Source organism: Orbicella franksi, chromosome 8, assembly GCF_964199315.1.
Source record: "Orbicella franksi chromosome 8, jaOrbFran1.1, whole genome shotgun sequence".
NCBI lineage: Eukaryota > Metazoa > Cnidaria > Anthozoa > Scleractinia > Merulinidae > Orbicella > Orbicella franksi.
Window position 1 is genome coordinate 11,514,941 of NC_138152.1, and position 20,499 is coordinate 11,535,439.

General features: G+C 37.5%; 1 protein-coding gene across 1 annotated transcript; it reads left to right on the forward strand.

Moving 5' to 3' along the window:
• Positions 1–527: 527 nt before the first annotated feature.
• On the forward strand, positions 528–16,256 carry LOC145495911 (band 4.1-like protein 3). The gene is made up of 16 exons (XM_081475511.1): positions 528–702; positions 1,946–2,050; positions 2,209–2,257; positions 2,709–2,781; positions 3,756–3,800; positions 4,648–4,700; positions 5,176–5,255; positions 6,359–6,405; positions 8,092–8,179; positions 10,448–10,536; positions 11,268–11,334; positions 11,522–11,691; positions 12,432–12,535; positions 13,369–13,467; positions 14,052–14,088; positions 14,526–16,256. The coding sequence occupies exons 1-16, from the start codon at positions 631–633 to the stop codon at positions 14,527–14,529; spliced, it is 1,182 nt and encodes a 393-aa protein (XP_081331637.1). The 5' UTR covers positions 528–630; the 3' UTR covers positions 14,530–16,256.
• The last annotated feature ends 4,243 nt before the right edge of the window (positions 16,257–20,499 follow it).

Below are 20,499 nucleotides of genomic sequence, written 5' to 3' on the forward strand. Positions count from 1 at the left end.
TGGGGCGAAACCGGCAGCTACCTTTTTATTTAGGAGCCCCCATGGGGTTTAAACATACTCAGCCGGCCAGGACACAGGTATACTGTGTAGGAGATATTTTTGTTTTAGCACTCAAAAACCTGCCGTAGTGAGGGGGAAACAGTCCGTGATCGCCACGTATCATCAGGCTTTAGGGGGTTTCCCGCAACTCGCAAAGTTAAATAGAGCCTCTGGCACCCAGTGTACTAAACTTGACTCGCGGATCAGGCGTTTTTTGACTTTTGCAGTTTATTCGAGCCTGGAGTTTATTAGAGTTTTTATTCATTATCAGTTAGAGCTTAAAATATCTTATAATTACATGTATACCTAAAGCTTACTGTAACTCGAATATAAATTCCTTGAGGGTCTTATTTAGGAATCTACGTGGGAGACCGGGCGTTTATTCGAGACCCGATGTTTAATCCTCCACGCGTTGCCCTACCCTACCCGTGACAAATGCTTATGTCGTTATCTTCTACCCAGAATTCAACGGAACAAAATACTGCAATCGAGGCTCAGTTGGCTTGGGTAGGGTTTGATCATTTGTAGACGCTCCGAGATTTTGTTTTGCTTGAAGGTCCACATCCAAATTACCACTTATTCTGCAGCACTATGGGGAAGTCAAGCACGCTGCACTGTGAAGTTCAACTGCTAGATGACCAAAGTACAGTTTTGGACCTAGATGTAAGCTTTTTCTATTTTGTAAACGAGTATTTTGGTTCCAAAATGGTGGATATAATGTTAGTTTGTATGCAGCGATAAGTTTATGTTTGCTAATAATTACCAATAGTTCGCGATCCTGTGTTATTCTTCTGTGGCTATGAACTACAAAATGAAATTGCAAAATTTCACAGAATATATAATATTGAGAGTCTTGCAGAAAGATCCGATGCGATGTTGATGAAATTTTTTCGGATTCGCATATGATCACATGGAAGTCTTTTGTCTTTGCATAGACATATTCCCGTCGAATAATTCTGTAAATTGACAAATTTACCAGGATATTGGAATAATTCGCTTGCTTGGAAAATGTGTAAACTAGCGTATTTGTGGTATGCGTCCAGCAGTAGTTACTGGCATACAATAGCTGATTGTGTTAACCGTGCTATGACTACAGCTGTAAATAAATTTTCATTTCAAAGAAGCCGTTACGTTGAAAACATTCCTGAAGGAAAAAAGCTTCTTTTAAACCCAGACAGAGTGATGATAGATCTTTCTGATCCTATCTGATCTTACATTGAGTTGTGGTCGTTAATTCTTAACCCTGGAAAATTTTTTATGACCTTCATACAAATTTAAAAACAAGCCATTCGTTGATCATAAATTTGCTGGTGTTTGCCAATCAAGAACAGGCCTAGAAGTTATCGAATGTCTGCTCTATTAGTACAAGGTTGAAATAATATTTGTTGACATGTTGTCTGTTTGGCAGTTAGCTTTTATCTGAAACTGATATCCCAACTTCTGGGTTTCTAGCAAAATGATTATTAATAGTTGAAAATTACCGTCAATTAAAATAGCAAAGTGCCTCTCAGCTGTTCAAAGGGCAAGGAACCAAAGTTTCCCATTATTTTTTTTTTTACATGTAAAATGTACTTTGATCAATCCATCTTCAAACCCAGGAGATTACTGTTTATTTTTCTCTGAAAACTGTGTACATAATAGAGGCAAACTGTATTTTATGTACAGTGTTTACACGGGGGTCTGGTCTGGTCTGAAGTCCAACCAAACAATTATTATTATTTTTTGTCTAATTATACTTTCTATAAAGTCAAAATACTTAGAAATTAACCGCTAAAAAAGAGATGCAATGTTATAGAATTGTGATATTGAGTTGAATGTACACGTAGATCAGTAAAATCTTTTGTGCAGGGAGTGGTCTTTGTCCTAATTACCAGTTTAAGTCACTTGTTTGTAATATTATTTGCAGAAAAATGCAAAGGGTCAAGTTTTGTTTGACAAGATCTGTGAGAAAATTGAAGTTGCTGAGAAGGATTACTTTGGTTTGCGATACATTGACGAAAAGGATGGGCAGGTATTTCACCATAAAATACATTAATTAACATTTTCCAAATACAGTGGAATCCCAATTTTTTGAACCTCAAAGGGAAACAAAACTTGGTTTGAAAAATCAGGGAGTTTAAGAAATCAAAATCAGCTTTAGTTTAATGAGAAGTTCACTCTTGGTTGCAGTATAATTGGTTGGACCCATTGAGGCCTATCAAGAAACAGCTCAAGCACGGTAAGGCTTGTACATGGATTCATAATTCCTTTTTTAACCAAACATAGTGTACATTTTGTCCTTTTCTATACAATATGTTACTTAGAAGTTTTTTTGTTGGACTATTGTGAGTTAGGCTCGTCAAGGTAGTTTGTAAAAAGAAAGATTGTAGTCAGGCAGTCCTACATGTACATATAACTTACACTTTAATCTGTAGATAATCTGTAGAACTCTGTGTGTTCATGTAGACAGCTGTTACTTGAAATGTTATTGCAAATAATTTGATGGCCATTTTTCTAGGCCTGGTGAAACTAATGTAAAAGTATACATACAGCAACATTGTATATGTACAACCCAGTGTTTTGTTAAAATAAACTGGAAGATATAAAGTTAAAAAAAGTTAAATCAGGCCTGTGGACAAATTCTGGAATTTATCCTCCTAGTTCAAAAGGAGAATTTTTTTTCTTTATAGAACCATATCATTTCTACTTTGCTGTCAAGTTTTATCCACCCAACCCAACTGCTCTTGTTGAAGATATCACAAGGTAAGAAAATAAGATAATAAATTATTGTAACAGAGTGGCTTTCATTTGAGTGTTGAAAAGTAATTGGGTTAATTCGCATTTCTACGTTTCACGATTGGCTTTAAAAACTCTCGCCACTTGTCATCCAATCAGAAGTAAAACCAAAACCAATCTTAATTTGCTTGTACACATCTTTCCATCCTTCACATCAGCTATTTGTATTTGCTTTGAGTTTTGATTGGTTCACTGTGTTGTCTATGTCCTTTGTGATTGGCTAGAGCAATTACTCTGGGCTTGGTTTTATGACACTCAATTGAAAACCGCTTTAGTGTAATAACAAATCAGTGTTTTTGCTTTGTTTTGTTTTTTGTTTTTTGTTTTTTTGTATGTTAATTTCTTTTTGAGTGGTAAATAGATGTAAATTTACAGCACTGCTCAAAAGTAAGTTAGCACCCTCTCCAGAGACTAGACTCTCATACCACGAGACAAGACACGCGTCTTGCAAGAGCTGTAAAAAACTGTCAATACAACTGCTTGAACTTCTTGTGAGATTTTGATAGCCTATTGTAAAGCAATCATGCAGCAGCACCAAAGAAACAACACAGGAAAACTTTGCGCTCTCTGAGGAAGCTTTACTTTTGAGTGCCACCTGAACTCTGTTGCCTACAATGTTCATGAGAGATTGAACTCTTAAAATTTTGAAATCTACATGGCTTGGGAATGATATCTGTGAATATATGCTACAAATTTTTATGTTTCAAATCAAAAACATTATTGTTTGTCACTTCCACAGTGTTAAGACCTGTACACTGAAATTGCTACCCAGTCTTTTCACGGTTTGAACAGGTGGAAGTACAGACCGTGTAGACTATCAGACTATAATTGTGGTTGTTCATACTTACAGTATATGACCTTTATGTGTAATTTTATTCTGAGCAGACCAACATTATTTCATGTAGTATTTATCAGTTTAATTATTAAGTACTTTTGTGTAGGTACTTGATGGTTTTACAACTCAGAGAAGATCTTCTTAAAGGAAGGTAAGAAGGATGAAAGGCACTAATTAAGAATAAGACTAGGAGCAGCTTTCTATCGCTCATAGAAAACGAGGCATAACCAAGTTGGTTATCGCTAATAGAAAACAAAGGCGAGTAGTCTAATTATTGTATTAGTAGATGCTCTAGAGGAGTACCGCACAAAACCAAGTACAATTTTTGTATTTTTAAGCCTAGAATTTAGAATAATGTTAATAAAGTTTCAATAGCGGTGTGTGCATGAACGTTGTCCATCAGGGAATAGAAAACTATGCGAGAACCAATCAGATCCACAGATTTCCAATAGGACACAGTTGAGTAGCTACAAATTTTAAATATGACCTTGGGTCACTATTGCCATAATTATAATTACATGTACATGTGATATTTAGTTATTATTTTATTTTGTTGGAATGGTTTGAGTGGCCTGTACAATCTTGTACATGACTGAAAAACATCTTAAGATGTACTTATGAACAGTGCAAAATTATTATTGCCAAGATGAATTATGAAAATGATTGTAACTGAACAGACACTCCCTTAAATGAGTACTGTGACTGCCGGCAAATACCAACACTAGATTTCAATTGCCCATTCTTGAATATGATACCTAATTTCCCAATAAACCTCATGTCCCAGTCCTGATGGTAAAGTAATGTAAAGAGCAGGTTTTTAGCCAGGATTTGAAAAGCGGGTGTCGAAAATGTGCAATAGGGTCTGCTTAAATGAACAATTTATAAGGCAACGTGAACAATATAACAATTTTCTTTAAAAACTGGTGTCCACCGGCTGCCTGGACACCTATGGTAAAGAGCATCAAAGAAGTTATTTGAGTTATGTTCCCTTTTTGTAGATTGCAATGCTCTGTTCCTATCCATGCTCTTCTTGGTTCATTTGTTGTGCAAGGTAAAGTCAGTTCACACATTTTTAGAAAGTTTATTTTACAAAATCAAAAATGATTTTGTAATTATTGTTAAAACTGGGTACCATCTTTAGGTTACATGTAGATCGCCACTTAAATGCTCGTTGGCTTGATGTCTTAAGAACAGACAGAAGGGTCTTGTCTGAAATTCAATTTCCAGAGGTGCTAGATAGAGAGAAGGGGAAGGTTTGTTAATAACAACTTTTTGAACAATGCCCTACAATTTAGATCTGTACTCTTAAATGGAGCCAAACAAAACCTGCCAACTACTGAAAAACATATTTTGTTATTATTCGTTTATTTACTATACAGTATCGAAAGTATTGTGAACAACAGACTATTATTTTCTTTTAAGTTAACATGTGAATGTACAACTCGCTTACAGACTCTATTACTTTTGGTACACTTTGTATTTGTTGTGTCTAAACTGTCTCATGTATTATAAAATTGTTTTTGTAGCTGAAGTTGGAGACTATGACCCTGATGAGCATGGAGAAGGTGCAGGATATCTTTCAGAGTTTAAATTCTGTCCTAAACAGGTACTAAAACTGTAAAAATGTTCATTACCCTTTAATAATTATATCGATTTAGCCTAGCCTAAAAATGATTCTGGTCAAGAGATGCCTTGTTTTGACAGCTGTCAATTCACCATAACATACAGTAGATGTCCAATATCAAAGATGTGCGCTGTAAACCAAGGCAGCATGCTTCGCTCCACCTATTAGCTGGAGTATGGCCACCATGTTGCACAATGCTGTTGTTGTTTTTCATCGTAGCATGCACACACATGCAATCCAAGTTGACCATGAAAAAGCCATGTTGACCATGAAAAAAGAGTTGCATGGTTATCTATTTCTTTGCATGCATGTGGTTCTGTTCCTATCTATAGTCATGGTACTCCACTTGGCTGCTGGAGCTCCGCTACTTATACATTGTTTAACATGATCAATGAATAATATCTCCCAGTTCTGACAACAGGCAGAGTGGACAGGTGATGAGAATAAAAAAGAAATAATCAATTGGGATATGCTGTCTTGATATACACAGTGTACATATATGTACTACCACTAAATTCTCAACAAATGGTAAAAGATACTTCTATCCATTAGTAATTCTATAGATATGAACATTTAACATAGACAAAGTCAGGTGTTTTAATGGCAAATAGAACACTCATAGAATTCATATGAAACTACATCCAGGACTCACGTGGCGTAATTTCCGTGTTCTCACCAGTGAGGATATTGATGATGTCATTTTTTATTTTTCCGGTTGTTTGTGCAAACAGTCAGTTTGTGTAAATATGAAAATTATATGGTGGCTGGAAGATATGAATTGTATTTTCTCATGTTTAAAACAATATTTTACTCGTTTGCTGTGCTCATTCATAAAAATAATATGCTTTTGGCCACTAGGAAGTAAAATTCATATCTGCGTGCTGCTGTGTAATATCCCCTATGAAAATGTAAACTGTATAATGAAGACTGTATAATTATGTGTATTGAAGGATGAAGCCACTGTGGCGAGTGGTACTGCATTTTCTGGTGGTAAGATGTCAGTCTGCTGTTAAATATACCTTTTAGTTACATTTGTAAAGTTTCTACTGTAGTAATGAAAATACCTTTCTTGATTATTTCTGTAGCCAGATGAGATGCTTCAGAAAGTACATGAGTTTCACAAGAAACACAGGTCAGATTTGCCCCCACTTCTGTAATACAGTGGGCAGTTCCAGAAAATATCCATACTCCCCTTACAGAAGGGATTGGAATTTCCCGGGGGCGGGGTGTGGGTGGGGTGGGGGGTTCTGTAAGACCAAAAAATTTAAAGAAATGTACATGTTTGAAGCTTAATTGGAATTTCGAGACAGTGGGTGGGGGGATCTTGGGGAAAAAAATCCCTTCTAGGAGGGAGGTGTGGATATTTTTTGGAACTACACACTGTACTAAGCAAAGGGAATACTGTACATCTGAATTTTGTCAAAATTAACTAAACTTCAATGTCACAAGAACCAAAAGATTTCACTGTCCATGACCACAAACTACACATACTGTACAGTCAAACTTCCAGCTCCCATAAGCGACCACCCAAAATGCCAAGCCTAGGTGGTTGCTTACGGGAGGTGGTGGCTTACGAGAGCTTATCTAACCCTCTTGGGTCAAATTGTTGCCTCACTAGCATATGGTAACTCCATGCATCAGTGCCCATCTAAACCCATATTAGCATTTAGCAGCCACAAAAAAACTTAATCTTCCCAAAATTTTCCCAAAACTTTTCCCAGTGGTATTTTATTCAGAGTATCATGGTATGCTTCTGGTATACTTCAACGCCTTATTATCCAATTTCCGCTCTATTATCTGTCAAGTGGTCACTTGTGGGAGGTTAAAGACAAGAGAAAATTTCAAACGTTTAGCTCTAAAAGTGGTCATGGTCAGTTAACTTGGAAACCTTTGGTATTTTGGAAAACTGGTCACTTAGGAGAAGTGGTCGCAACCCGAAGTTCAACTGTATATGTAAACACACTGTTACCAGGCCCTGTCAGATTTGCAATGAAGTACATTAGCTCTGTGGCTTTCTCTCTGTACCTGTACAGCATACACTATAGACTATAATGCTAGTTGAATATCTGTTGACACTGTACATTTATGAAATGAATATATCAACCCTTTTGCACCCTTTTAATTTTGCAGTGTGGTAGTGATCATTATTTTATGTTACACTGTACCTGCACATCCAGCTTCTCCCAGTAATTGCAATTTCAAATCAGGCACATGACAGTGACTGTTCTTTTCAGCTGTTCATGTATGTGTGAATGGGTTAATGGCAGATTAGAGTGGATTGTAATAGTATCTGAAATTATTAGACATTTGAAGGAAATGTGGTATTATTTTATCTCTTTACAAGTGAATACGTGAAAGATCATATATTTGAACTGTAGAGAGATATATGAAAACATGATTGGTCATCACAGTTGTATGCACAACTTAAGCAATTGTGAAATTAAGCCAGAAAAAAAATCAGACTTGAATGGGATATGAACCCGTGACCTCTGTGATACTGATACAGTGCTCTACCAACTGAGTTCTCAAGCCAAGTGGGAGCTGGTCACATTGTGAGTTCATATTATACAGGCCATAGATGGTGAAGAATACAAGTGAATATATGAAAGATTGTATATTTGAACTGCGGAGAAAGATATGAAGAATTTTTTTCAAGCTTAATTTCACAACTGCTTAAGTTGTGTACATATAGATGCAATGATCAATCATGTCTTCATATCTTTCTCTGCAATCAGATCATAACTAAGAACCAATCCAAATGCAAGAATAATTCAACACATTAGATAAAACTGACTAACATTCAATTCCTACTCTTTAGGGGAATGACACCAGAGGATGCTGAGTTGCAGTATTTGGATAATGCCAGAAAGCTTCCCCTGTATGGAGTTGACCTCCATCAAGCTGTGGTGTGTAACATTTCATTTTGTGCCAATGAGTTAAAGGAACTTAAAGGAGCTCAGTCACGGTGTTTTGTCTTTTTTTGGCTGCATACAAAATCTCCTTTAAATGGAAGGAAACTTGAAAATAATAGTTTACTAAGATAGATAAACATCAAAGAGATAATAATAAACCATAAAGGAACAAGGATGGTCAAGGATGGCGAAGATTGACATGGATTGCAAACAACAAATTTGAAAAATTTAGGCTAAACTTTTCAAAATGTGCAAACTGTAACTGGGCTCCTTTAAGACTGGTTCGCACTCATGAGATAAGCACAAACTTGAGTGCAATCATAATCACAAGTATAAGAGTATAAGCACAAAAAAAAGAAAAATTATCCTTTTTCTTTTGCTTACACGTATGCTTAATTCGCTAGTGTTATGTTTATTTCACAAGTGCAAACTGACAGGAAATAAGTACAAGCTAAGCCCAAGAATTCAACTAATCACTGTCTTGTTTCTCCAGCAATGTAACTCTCACTGTGCATGCGTATGCTGCTACTGTGAACGTCCTTGTGCTTGTGCTTGTATTTACATGTGCATTGTGCCTCAAAAGTGTGAACCAAGCTTCACAGTTTCATGTGAGACATTTCTTGCGTGCATGACAAGAGTGATTGATCAATGTGTGTTACTGACTTTTAAGATCACTTTTTGCAACTAATAAAAGTTCCTTAAGGGCCCATTAACCGATCTTTTCGAGCTGTTGCAAGGGAAAATTTATTCTCATATAACCTCGTCATTTTTAGTTACTTCAGAGTTATTTCATGTGTTTTAACTTTTTCATGATCAGCAACACTAGTGTTGGCGTCATGAGGCCACACCCATGGTCATGTGACTAATACTGAAAAAACGCAAAGGCTCCCAGGCAAATTACCTTATCGGATTGTTTTTCATTGATTTAATATTTTAATTTAAATCCTCATTACGCTATGCATGGATTTTGTTTCATTTCTAAAAGGTCGGATTTTGAGAGAACTTCAAAATATTAAAAAGTTCGTAATTTTCTGAAAAAAGCATGATTTTGAAAAAGGAATGTATAGCTATGTTTCCAACGTTGGCTTTAATCAAAATCCGTCAAAAAAGGCTGGATTTAAAGAAAAACTGCATTTCCTTTAGCATTTAAAGAAACTGGAAGTGCACCCGATATATATTGGAAGTTACCCTATCAGCGCGTGCACAATTTACACTACCAGCACACTTTGGTAAGATAAAACAAAGCCACATGGAGTTTGTTTTTCTCCTTGTATTGCTCTTGTTTTTCTTATTTTGTCTTTGCTTGTACTTTTTTTACTTTGCATTTTGTGAAACCCAAAGAAAAACATCTAAAATGGGAGCAAATTTGGAAGTTATTGATTTTTTATTTTCTGCGCTGAGGCTGACGTAAGTAACCGGAAGTGGAATTTCACCTCCTTAGCAACGCACGCAAGTGCGCACATAAATCGGTTAATGGGTCCTTAAAAGAGAAAATTATTCACACTGTAATGCCAGAAGACTGAAAGTAACTTTGGTAAAGGTGGGCTATTGATTTTAAGAAAAGAGTTATATGAACCACAGAAAATGGAAAAAGTTGCAAAGAAATTTAATGTCAAGAAATTTAATATCTCCAAGTGTAGTCAAAAGAAAATTATGGCAGTAGTTATCAAATTCATGGAGGCATGGTGGCCTCATGGCCAGTGTGCTCAGCTCCGGATCAAGCGGTCCAGGTTTGAGCTCTGACTGGGGACACTGTGTTGTGTTCTTGGGCAAGACACTATCACAGTGCCTCTCTCCACCCAGTTGTATAAATGGGTACTGGCAAACTTAATGCTAAGGGTAACCTTGCAATGGACTAGCATCCCATTCAGGGGGGAGCAGAAATACTCCTAGTCGCTTCATGCCACAGAAACAGGGATAAGCTCCAGTTTGATGGACCCCTTGGCTTGCATGCTGACTTTACCCTTATTATACTTACAGTACTTAGTTATAAATTAATTTTAATTCTTTTATGCTGTTTTTGAGTTGTTGCAATTTTTGATGAAAGATGTTCTTTAATAGGATTTAATTTTATCAAAGGGGATGTATGGATAAACCTTAATTACAGTGTTAGTAGCTTCTTTTGAGTTTCTGTGACAACTTGTAAAGGAAATATTCAAAAATTTCCCCTTTTTCGTGGCTGGTAACTGTAGGCAGCAAATAAATAATATACTTCTACCAGAAGGAAACGCTCCTAATGTGATTGTTCCAAATGTGTTTCAGGATGCAGAAGGGCAGCCTGTGATTATTGGTGTGTCTGCATGGGGTATTCACATCTTCCACAACAACCGACTGATTAACAAATTTGTTTGGTAAGTAGGGAAATCATGCAGGCTTTGAAATGGAGGGCTTTTTCCAAGCTGTCACTAAGGGCCATAACCCATACCACCTGCTGCAGCTGAGTATGTTTGATGGGCCCTTGATGTTACGGATGAACTGGCCTATAGTTGATATAATTCAAGTAAAAGGTAACAAGTTTGTTACAGGTGTGAAAATCAACGCTTCAGTTGATGCAAAAGTTAATGACAGCCCTGTTTTTAACAGACAAGTTAAACATTATTGACTGACTCAGCTTTACTTGTACAATTATGTACATGTCCTGCAGCCAAAAATGGCAAAATAATTGAAAGTGCATGGTTGTGCATGTGTAGTACAGTACTCCATGCTTTTCTTTGCAAAGGGAAGTCAGTTATACCCATAATTGTCTTGTCTTTTTATTGGCAGAGTCAACGATCTTATTACTGGAAACATTTTTTTAGTGATATTTGGTCACTCTTGATTTTCTGGAATTTGAAAAAAAAATGCAATGCATCTTTCTTATTTTGTTTTTGTGTATGATTATACTTGTACAGTATAAGGTATCATGCATAATTTATTATGTTTGGGAAATTATTAGACTCTGTATGTTAACATGCCATGTTTGAAAGTTTTTTTTTATGTTTTCTGTGGCTATAACCCCTTATGGTACATTAGGCAGAAGTTGCTTTTGACCAAAGTTGAGGAACTAAAATTTTAATGTGTGTATCTTGTGATTTTGTAACAGGCCCAAGATTGTGAAAATTGCCTTCAAAAAGAAGAAGTTTACATTAACAATCAGACCAGCAAGTGAGGTAAACTTGCCGTAATAATTTTGTCTTTAATAAATGTCTTTGTACTTACAGTAATTGCTACATGTAGATTTTACTTTTGAATAAAACTCATGTATATATTATTTTTATTGCCTGTCTCATACATTTTATTTTCTTGCTTACTAATAATATCACATTGTATTTCTTTCTTTACAATACTACACTACAGAGTGATTACTATGTTGCAACAGTGTTGAGCTTCAAGCTTGGTAGTTTGAGGGCCACGAAAAGACTGTGGAAAGTCGGAGTGGAAAACCACTCATTTTTTAGATTGTCGCAGGCTGATCTGCCCCCTAAAGATGTGGGATTCATCAAACTTGGTTCCAAGTTTAGATACAGGTCTGTTGGGAAACTAATTAATGATTCATACATGTACATGTAATCTTGATAAACCCATACAGTTTACTTTATGTGCTTTTGACAAGAGAGTACACTACATTACCTACTGAGTAAATTCCAAAATCCTTCAATTTTGTAGCACGTACGTATTTTTCATTCTCATCAATCAATGTGCTTCTGATCATGGCCTCCCATTTATAGTGAACAAGGAATGGCTACATGTATGAATAAAACTCACTGAGTGCACATTATCCTTTTTTAATGAGAATGAAGATGTATACACCTGATATTCATTAGTGCATATAGGGAGTGGTAAATTGATACTTATGTTTTGTTTAAATTTTGCAGTCAGTTTGACCTTTATTTTTAATTGTCTTACAATTTTTTTTTTTTCGAATTCAGAGGAAAATAAAAACAAAACTGGGTTGAAACAATTATTATCTTTGACCAAAAGTTAATTCAAACCATAACAGGTGTATCATGTGTTGCACAGTGTTTAAATTTTTTTCATGTTTTTCTTTCTTGCTGTAGCTTACATGTATGTGTACATGTATATTATCTTTGGAGCAGAGTTCCTACCATTGAACTAAATGTGATGCTGTATTTTACCTCCACTACACTGTAGATGGAGATTGATTGACTGACTGACTCGTACATTTACTGGTTGATTGATTGATTGATTGATTGATTGATTGATTGACTGATTGATTGATTGATTGATTTTGCTTGCTTCTCCACAGTGGTCGAACTCAGCACCAGGCTCGTCACAGTCAGGAGATCCTACGCAGTCAGCCAGACTTTGAGCGAGTTTCAAGCAAGCGCTTTTCAACTAAAGTCCTTGATGGTAAGTCAAGTTTCAATCTCAACAATTGCCGGTTTTCATGTGACATCATCATTTTACAAAGCTAAAAATTACCACTCCTTCAGAAGGTTAAGTTTTATGAGATGTAAGACCCTCTAACAACTTGACGTTTTGCACTGTTTACATTGGACAGGGTTCCTCATTTTGTATAGAGCACATTTGAATTTCCAAGTTCATGCATTGCGTGACATTAAAATGGCTGCATGAGAAGGCTCTCACATAGGTCAAAAGAGTTGTCGTGCAACTTTTTGCTAACTGAACAGTTTTTGCCCTAGAAGAAGTATTAATTTCAATGTGTGGGAGCTCCAGAGTAATAATTTTTCGTTTCAATAGCAAAACTGAATGACAGATGTTTCTGTCACTTTATGGCCACCGAGGGGCACCAACATGATATCTCCATACAAAGCTCTATAAATTTGGGTGAAACACTTTTCCAAATAATGCATGAATCCCAGATTCTTGACGTAGTTTATTGAATGGTTAAGATTTTTATTTTTGATGGCCTGACAGTGCAGTTTGTTCATCAGCTACATTTTCTTTAAATCTTCTCCTTGAGAAAAATGCAATTTTATGTTTAGTAAAACGTCTCACAGCAGTTTTTTTGTGAGCCATTGTTATCGTTTGAATCCTTTTCCACAAAACCAAGTCATTTGATTTAAGTGAGTTTTGAGTGAAAGAAGTGATAAATTTGTCGTAATGGTCAACTGGTTCTTTCATTTGTTTTCAGTACAAACAGGTTTGAGTTTTGCCAAAAGCTTGTAAAGTTGGCAACAGCCGATGTGTGTTCATGTTAATTGCATCTACATTTGCTGTAGGTAATCGTAGATCAGAAATGATCCAGGAGGTACCCCAGGCAGAAGAAGAAAAGGGAGATGAAGAAAAGAAGGATGATGAAAAGCCTGTTGAGAAGACAGGTACATGAACTAACATTAAATCACCAGTTTTCTTTCTTTTATGATTTGGTTCCTTGCATTTAGTCGCCTTGGATACCCATTCCTCCTTCCCCTCCCATATTCTCTTTTTCTCTCCCTTCCCCTCCTTCCCTCCATCCATCCCACACTCCCTTGCTCCCTCCTTTCTTTCCATCCTTTCATCCTTCCCTCCCTGCCTCCCTTCCTCTCTGTCTACACCATTACCTTCCTGCCTCCCTGCTATCCTCCCTTTCTCCCTGCCTCCCTCCCTACCTCTCTGCCTACCTTTCTTCCTCCCTCTTTACCCCCTCCCTCCTTCCCTCCCTTCCTCCCTTCCTTCCTCTCTACCACCCTACCTTCCTCCTTCCCCATGTCCCTCCCTCCTTGCCTACCTCACTTCTGTCCCTCTTTCCTCTCCTTCCCTTGCTATTTACCTACCCTTATCCCTCCTTTTCTCTCTCTTTCTTCCTTCACTCCCTCGTCTAATTGTTTCCTCTCTTCCTTTCTGTTAATTCATCTATTCATTTATTTACCCATTTATTATTTACATTGTATTTATCTGTACTAATATTTATTTATTTATCCAGAGGAGCCTGTTGAAGTACCCATGGCAACAGAGGAGGGGTAAGCCCAGTTCTCAAACTGACTTTAATTATTGAAATAATTCATTAACTTAAAACAAAGAAAATCAACCATGAAGGAGGTTTGAATACCCGGTCTTAATTAGCGTAGATTTTGATGATTTACTTCTCCATTTACTCCCTAGTTTTTGTTTTGATTGAGAAGATATATCAAACACTTGAGACAGTGTTTCATCAGCTATACAAACACCACGAATTTCATCAAAAATACTACACTGCACTTCGTGTTTTCAATTCTCTTCTCGGTGTTTGGACATCCTGATGAAACACTGTCTCTCATGTTTGATATACTGTATTTAATTTTGCAACAAAGCCATAACTAAAAGGAACTTGGAAAGTGATCACTGCTTACAGGAGGAATGTTCAAAAGAAGAATGACTTTGTTGTATACTAATAGTAAACATGATTTCTCTTTTTCAGATGAATAATCAAAGGAAGAGTAATTTTTGCAAAAGAATCCCATACTTCGTTGAAATGTTCATTACCAGTTTTTCATGGGAACATATGCAAAATGATGAACTAAGGTGTGATTTCCTTACAGGATTTTGCGTGTCAAATTTTATCTTCACCTTACTGTATGCCAGAACATATTGATATAACTTTTAAAATGCTTTTACTATGTTGATAGTGTGTTTTTTGTTTGTTTGTTTGTTTTTCAATATTCCAGCAAGATCTAGGTGTTACAGTTGAACCCCTATTAGCAGCCACCTATTAAACGGCCACCCCTTTTATTAGGCAGTCAGTGATCAGACTCCCAATGAGGGTTTTTCTATTGTTTTTACCTCTATTGAAGGGCAGCCCCCTTTGAGCAGCCACTATCCATTTCCCTGAGGGTGGCCATTTAATAGGGGTTGAACTGTATTTTCTTTTTAAAAAGATAAAAATCTAAGCAATAAATATCTTGCTCAATGTTTATTCCATATTTGTGAAACCCTTGACATCCTGATGTCAGCATGCAAGTTCTCCTCACTTGTCTCTTCACATTCCTCACAGATTGTTGAGAGAATGTGACAGTTTGTATTATACCCAGACCACAGTTTGTTGTGCAGGGAGCTTGTATGGTTGTTATTTTCTAAGGCTTAAATAAGAAGGTTCCTCTTTACTAGCTCCCATGATCCACACCTTTGGGGCTCAAAATGTGTAGTTCCAGAAAATGTCCCACACTCCCAACCCCCTGGAAATTCAAATTAAGCGTCATACATTTTTTCACATTTTTTGGTCTTGCCGATCCCCCCATCCCCCAGGAAATTCCAATCTCTTCTGTGAGAGGGGGGTGGGGGGAGTATATCTGGATATTTTCTGGAACTGCACAGTTCAGAGTTATACTTTTATATTCATTGCTTGTTAAAGAGTTAAGCATTCAACAAACTGAAGATGCTTCAAAATTTCATGAGACCACGACATGCCATTGGTAAAGATAGGATAAAATTTAGAAGTTTTTTACATAGCATTGTTAGGCTACAGGTTGTCTTTATCACTTGTTGAGGCTTAGATTATTGATAGGAGATCCTCTTGTTGATAGGGTTAGAACATTTTTTGCCATGAATGAAACATCCAGGTCACTGTGACATAATTCTTCACTTATGCCTGGCAAGTTACATGTTTGTCTCTTGTCAATTTTAATAGATAGGATATCTCCCCACGAATCACCCTTTTAAGATCAGTTCTCAATTCTCACAGCTCTATTCTTGAGTTTGGCCTGTCGTGTTGGGAGAAATTGGTTGCTGATAGATGCAAGCGATTTGAGGATTAAGGAAGACATACAAGCAAAAGCTTTGTGGACTTTTTTTGCGAACTGCAAATATATACTATTATATAATATATTTTATTGATTAACCATTAAGGTTATGCTTTGCTTCTTCCATCGATACTCGATTAGTATACAAGTTTAACTGTCTTGTCTTGTCAGAAGAAATATAAGATAGAGGACAGCTGAAGGGCTTGGCCTTGCTTGCTATAATGCCATTTTGAGTTCACGAATTTCTTTCCCTTTTTGGGTTAATAATAGCCATTCTTTCAAAGAAGGGTTTGGATCTAAAGAGAAAGAAAGGTTTATAGCGCAGGGTAAATAATTTAACTAAAATACAATCTTGTAATCCGTTAAATGAAGCAGATTATTTTTTTTTAATTGAATAAAGGCGCTTCTTGTTAGTTACGAATATGCTTACTTGACCTTGTTTTCAACCGCGATTATGACTAGCCTTGCGTGACTCACGTGCCATGAAATTTACCAAAAGTGTCACGCAGTGTGGATCACGCAAGCAAGTTGCGGTTCAAGCGGTTGGGTCACGGTATGTAGTCAGTTAATAAGTCATTTCCGAGTTACCTTGTACCCCTCAGACGAGTTCTCGTGCAAAACCTTTCATATGAAAATGGTTTGAGTCTTCTTTTTGTTATTGCTGTAAGAATGCAATAAGGTTAAAGCTAATTTTGTACAATTGTGTCAAATAAGAAACCCATTAAGCTTTTTGAAGAAAGCTAGGCGTATAAAACTTTCTTTTCAACTTTTTCTGTTATTTTAAATTTGTATCTGTCGGGAAACGCCTCAAACAGATAGGATCAATTTCACCGACTAAGTGCCGAATCAAACACATGGTCCACAAAGGTTAGATACTACTCGCAGGGACGGAGAGTTTATTGTTTCCACGCATTTTCGTGTTCGCTCTTCTCCCAAAGGCTATCCAGTAACTTACATTAGGCAATTTCAAACTTACTGCCGATTTATTGTCCGCTTCCAATAGCTTTACGTTATCATCCTCTGCCTGCAAAATGTGAAGACTTGTACTTAAACTGGATTAAACCGGTTTAAACTGGGTCCAGATTTGAGTTTCCCTATGGCAGGGTCCGTTTTGTAACCCCTGCCTCCTCCCCCGACGAAGGGAGGCCGATTGAGGGGGCGAGGGTAAAATTATACAAGCTATTTTTTATCAGGGGCGTAGCCAGGGGAGGGTTCCGGAACCCTTCCTTTGGGTGAAGACTTGAACATAAAAAAACTGTTGGGGGCGAGGGTACAATGGCGCGTCTAACGTCCTACTAGGCGAGGCGCACAAGCACTGATACGGGAAAAAAGTCCAAAGGCTGTGTACACACACTGCTGGGCTCACTGTCTAAACCTCCCAATCGTTCATTCCTGTGATTAACACCTTTTAAGATACATGCTTTTCGAATATTCAATAAAGTTTATAATTTTTTTATAGTATTCGCCGAAGCGTAGCTAGCTTTTGCTAGCCGTAATTGAGAAAGAAATACCCGAGGCCACCTAAACAAATGTGCTCAACTTGTGTCGAACATGTTGGGTTGTAAGGTAAAAGGACATGAAGTTTTCCTTGCGCTTTTCCCAGTAAGAGCACTAAAAGCTGTGACAAATGCGCGGCTGTTTGCAATTAAATTCGGGAAACTACCTGAAACTGCCTGGAACGATCGTTTGGCACATTGTGCACATTCATTACGACAGGCAAATAGAAGTTAGTAAAACAATCGACTTTTTTGCACGAAAGCATTCAAGGCGCCTTTTTTTTGAGGATATATATCTTAGCTGAGTAAATGATAAATCACAAGACTTCAGTCTTATCCATTTTTAATTTTGTTAGCGTTTCTTTAGGAAGCGAAATTTGCAATCTCCTCTTGGAAATCCTAGCTACGTTTGAGATAATTGGAAATTTGTCTTCAAAATCAAGGAAGTGCTATTTCTGAGGACCTAAAATAGTTTTCGGTTGTGGCCCGCAAACAGACAACTTTATGCTTGCAAGGGATCATGGGTGATAGGTTTGACCATGACTCCCGTGAAAAAGTCTCCGCTATAGAAACTGATTCTGTGATTATCTTTCTTTTCACGGTTTAAATTTTTGCCGCTTGAAGAGTCGAGAAACCGTAAAAATTCTGATCCAAACCCTCATTTCCGCGATTATTTTGGTTCCTTGTGAAGAAATTTAATGTATTTAAATGGCGTTTGCGTCTAAGAGGTTTTAGGTGCCAAGAATATCGGGTGGTAAAGCACTAAGAGTAACGATAGGAACGCAAATAAGCCCTACCATTGTGAGATAAGCATTAAAAGTTTCCTTAAAGGATGGAGAAGCAGACTCTTACTTTTGTACATGGTCGGAGAGGAGGGGGTGGATAGAATCCTTTCTTTTTTTTTCTTCGTAACGATAAATAATGGTAATAGGACTGAGTGGAGTCCAATTCGGTCTGTGATCATACAAGTGATAACAAAATCGGACGACCGCGCAGCGGGAGTCTGATTCGTTTATCACGAGTATGATTACACACCAAACTGGACGGCACGAAGTCCAGTAACCAATTAATTTTAAAAATTACAATTGCCGAGAAAAGAAGAAAAGCCAAGTTATGAAAGAATTAATGGGAAAATTTGCATTAAAAGACTGACAAAGGAGGCGTAAACTACAAAAGCTAAAGACTTTACCCAGTTCCCAGCACTTCTTCTTCTAGCATCTTCTTGCTTCCAGAGTTCCAACTCGCCTTTAAAAGGACAAGTCTTCACACATCAACGGCAACATGGATTGACGAAGATTCTACAATTTGTTATGAATGTGGATAAGAAACTCAACCAATCGCTAAAAAATGCGCCAAACAATTGACACCAATCTCGTTCCCAGAGCCCACGTGTCTTATGGTTGGCGCTGACCAAAAGGCACGTGGGCTCTGGGAACGAGATTGCCATGTTTTAAACCAAGGCACGCATGCGCCGTGAAACTGGAACTCCTAAATTCTTGGAGTCTGGAAATTGATTTTTCCAGAGCTCCGTGTCTTGGCGCTGACCAAAAGGCACATGGGCTCTGAGAACGAGATTGAATTGACACGGATTTTGTTTGCTCACTGTTTTAGCCAGCGAATCACGAACCAAGAGAAAAGAAAGACTACATTTTCTTTGGTTTATTTGTTATCCCCTGATGTTTATATTTACAAAGAGAAGAAATAAAAGCTCACGTGGGAATTAATCTTGCGCTGTAAAAGAAGTAAACAAAAAGGTCTGATTAGATTGTTATAGAACTGTTGTTGCATAGTTAAATGATGTTCTATCTTTTTCGATGATGTGATGTTCTATCGCCCTCCAGCTGAACATGTAATTTCTGACGATTGAGGGACGAATCGTCAGAAATTATTTCACGGCACGAAAAAACAAAAAAAAACAGACAAACAAACAAACAAACAAACAAACAAACAAAAAAATAAACAAAAAAGAGGCATACCCGTCTGGTGTTTCCACGTATATTTTGGCTACATCTAAAGGGTGGATTTCTAATAGTTTTCCGTATCAAGCGTCGCACAGGTTGTAATTGTTAGAACAAGTAGTTATAATTTGCAAGGGTTCAGATTATGTTATAATCTATATCAGATGATTGACTGACGTATCGTCAATAAACTATTCACGTTGAATGTCCTGTGTTAGTTAGGCAGTATTTAAACCAACTGAGAGCGCCGCGATACCCAGGGGTAGGGGGGTGGGGAGGGAATTGCCGCCATTGCGACTGTCTTAGAAGATACTGAATTTTCTCGGTAAATCTCCTATAAAGTTTCTGCGATCAGTAGCTTCAGTTTGTGCTTAACTATAGAACTAGAAAATACAATCGACGAAGAATTATCCGATAATATAACATAAAGCGATATCATCATTGATCGAATGAAGTCATTTACCAACCAAAACAAACTGATATCTGAAAATAAACAATAGCCTCCATAATAAAGTGTATTATCGTTTGTCTCACGATGTAGTCACTTGAGATGTAGATCGCGACCATCTTGTTTAGCCGGGTTGACGGTGTCCTTTGGTCGCACTAAGTGTGACCGAAGTGTCGTGTCGGACTTAAAGACGGTGCGAATGCCTTGTTGTTCTAGGCAGCGGCGGAGAGACTCCGAAACTCCTTGGACATAAGGTAAAACGGCGGTGGATTTAAATTCCGCGACAGGCTCTCTTCTTGGGGTTGTTCGTGCCTTTGTGATCTTCTGTACAAAAGAGGAGGGATATCCGTTAGAAACAAGTACAGATGACAGATGTTTCTTCTCTCCAGCGATTACTGATGGTTTGGTGACGAGACGTTTAGCCCGGTCGTACAGACACTTCACAATACCGCGCTTTACTGACTGAGGGTGGTGTGAATCATACGCTAGGTGCTGATCAGTATGTGTTGGTTTCCTGTAGACACTGGTGGTAAGGCGGCCATCAGGTTCTCTGTAAACTGACGTGACGGCTAAACAAGATGGTGTTGTCTACAGGATTCCCTGTGAGTGCGGCAAAGTCTACATCGGGGAAACAGGGAGATCTATGCAGGAGAGGATCAAAGAACACGACAGGGATATACGACTCGCCCGTACCCAGACCTCCGCCGTTTCTGAACACACCCATGAGACCGGCCACTATCCTATCTGGAATGAG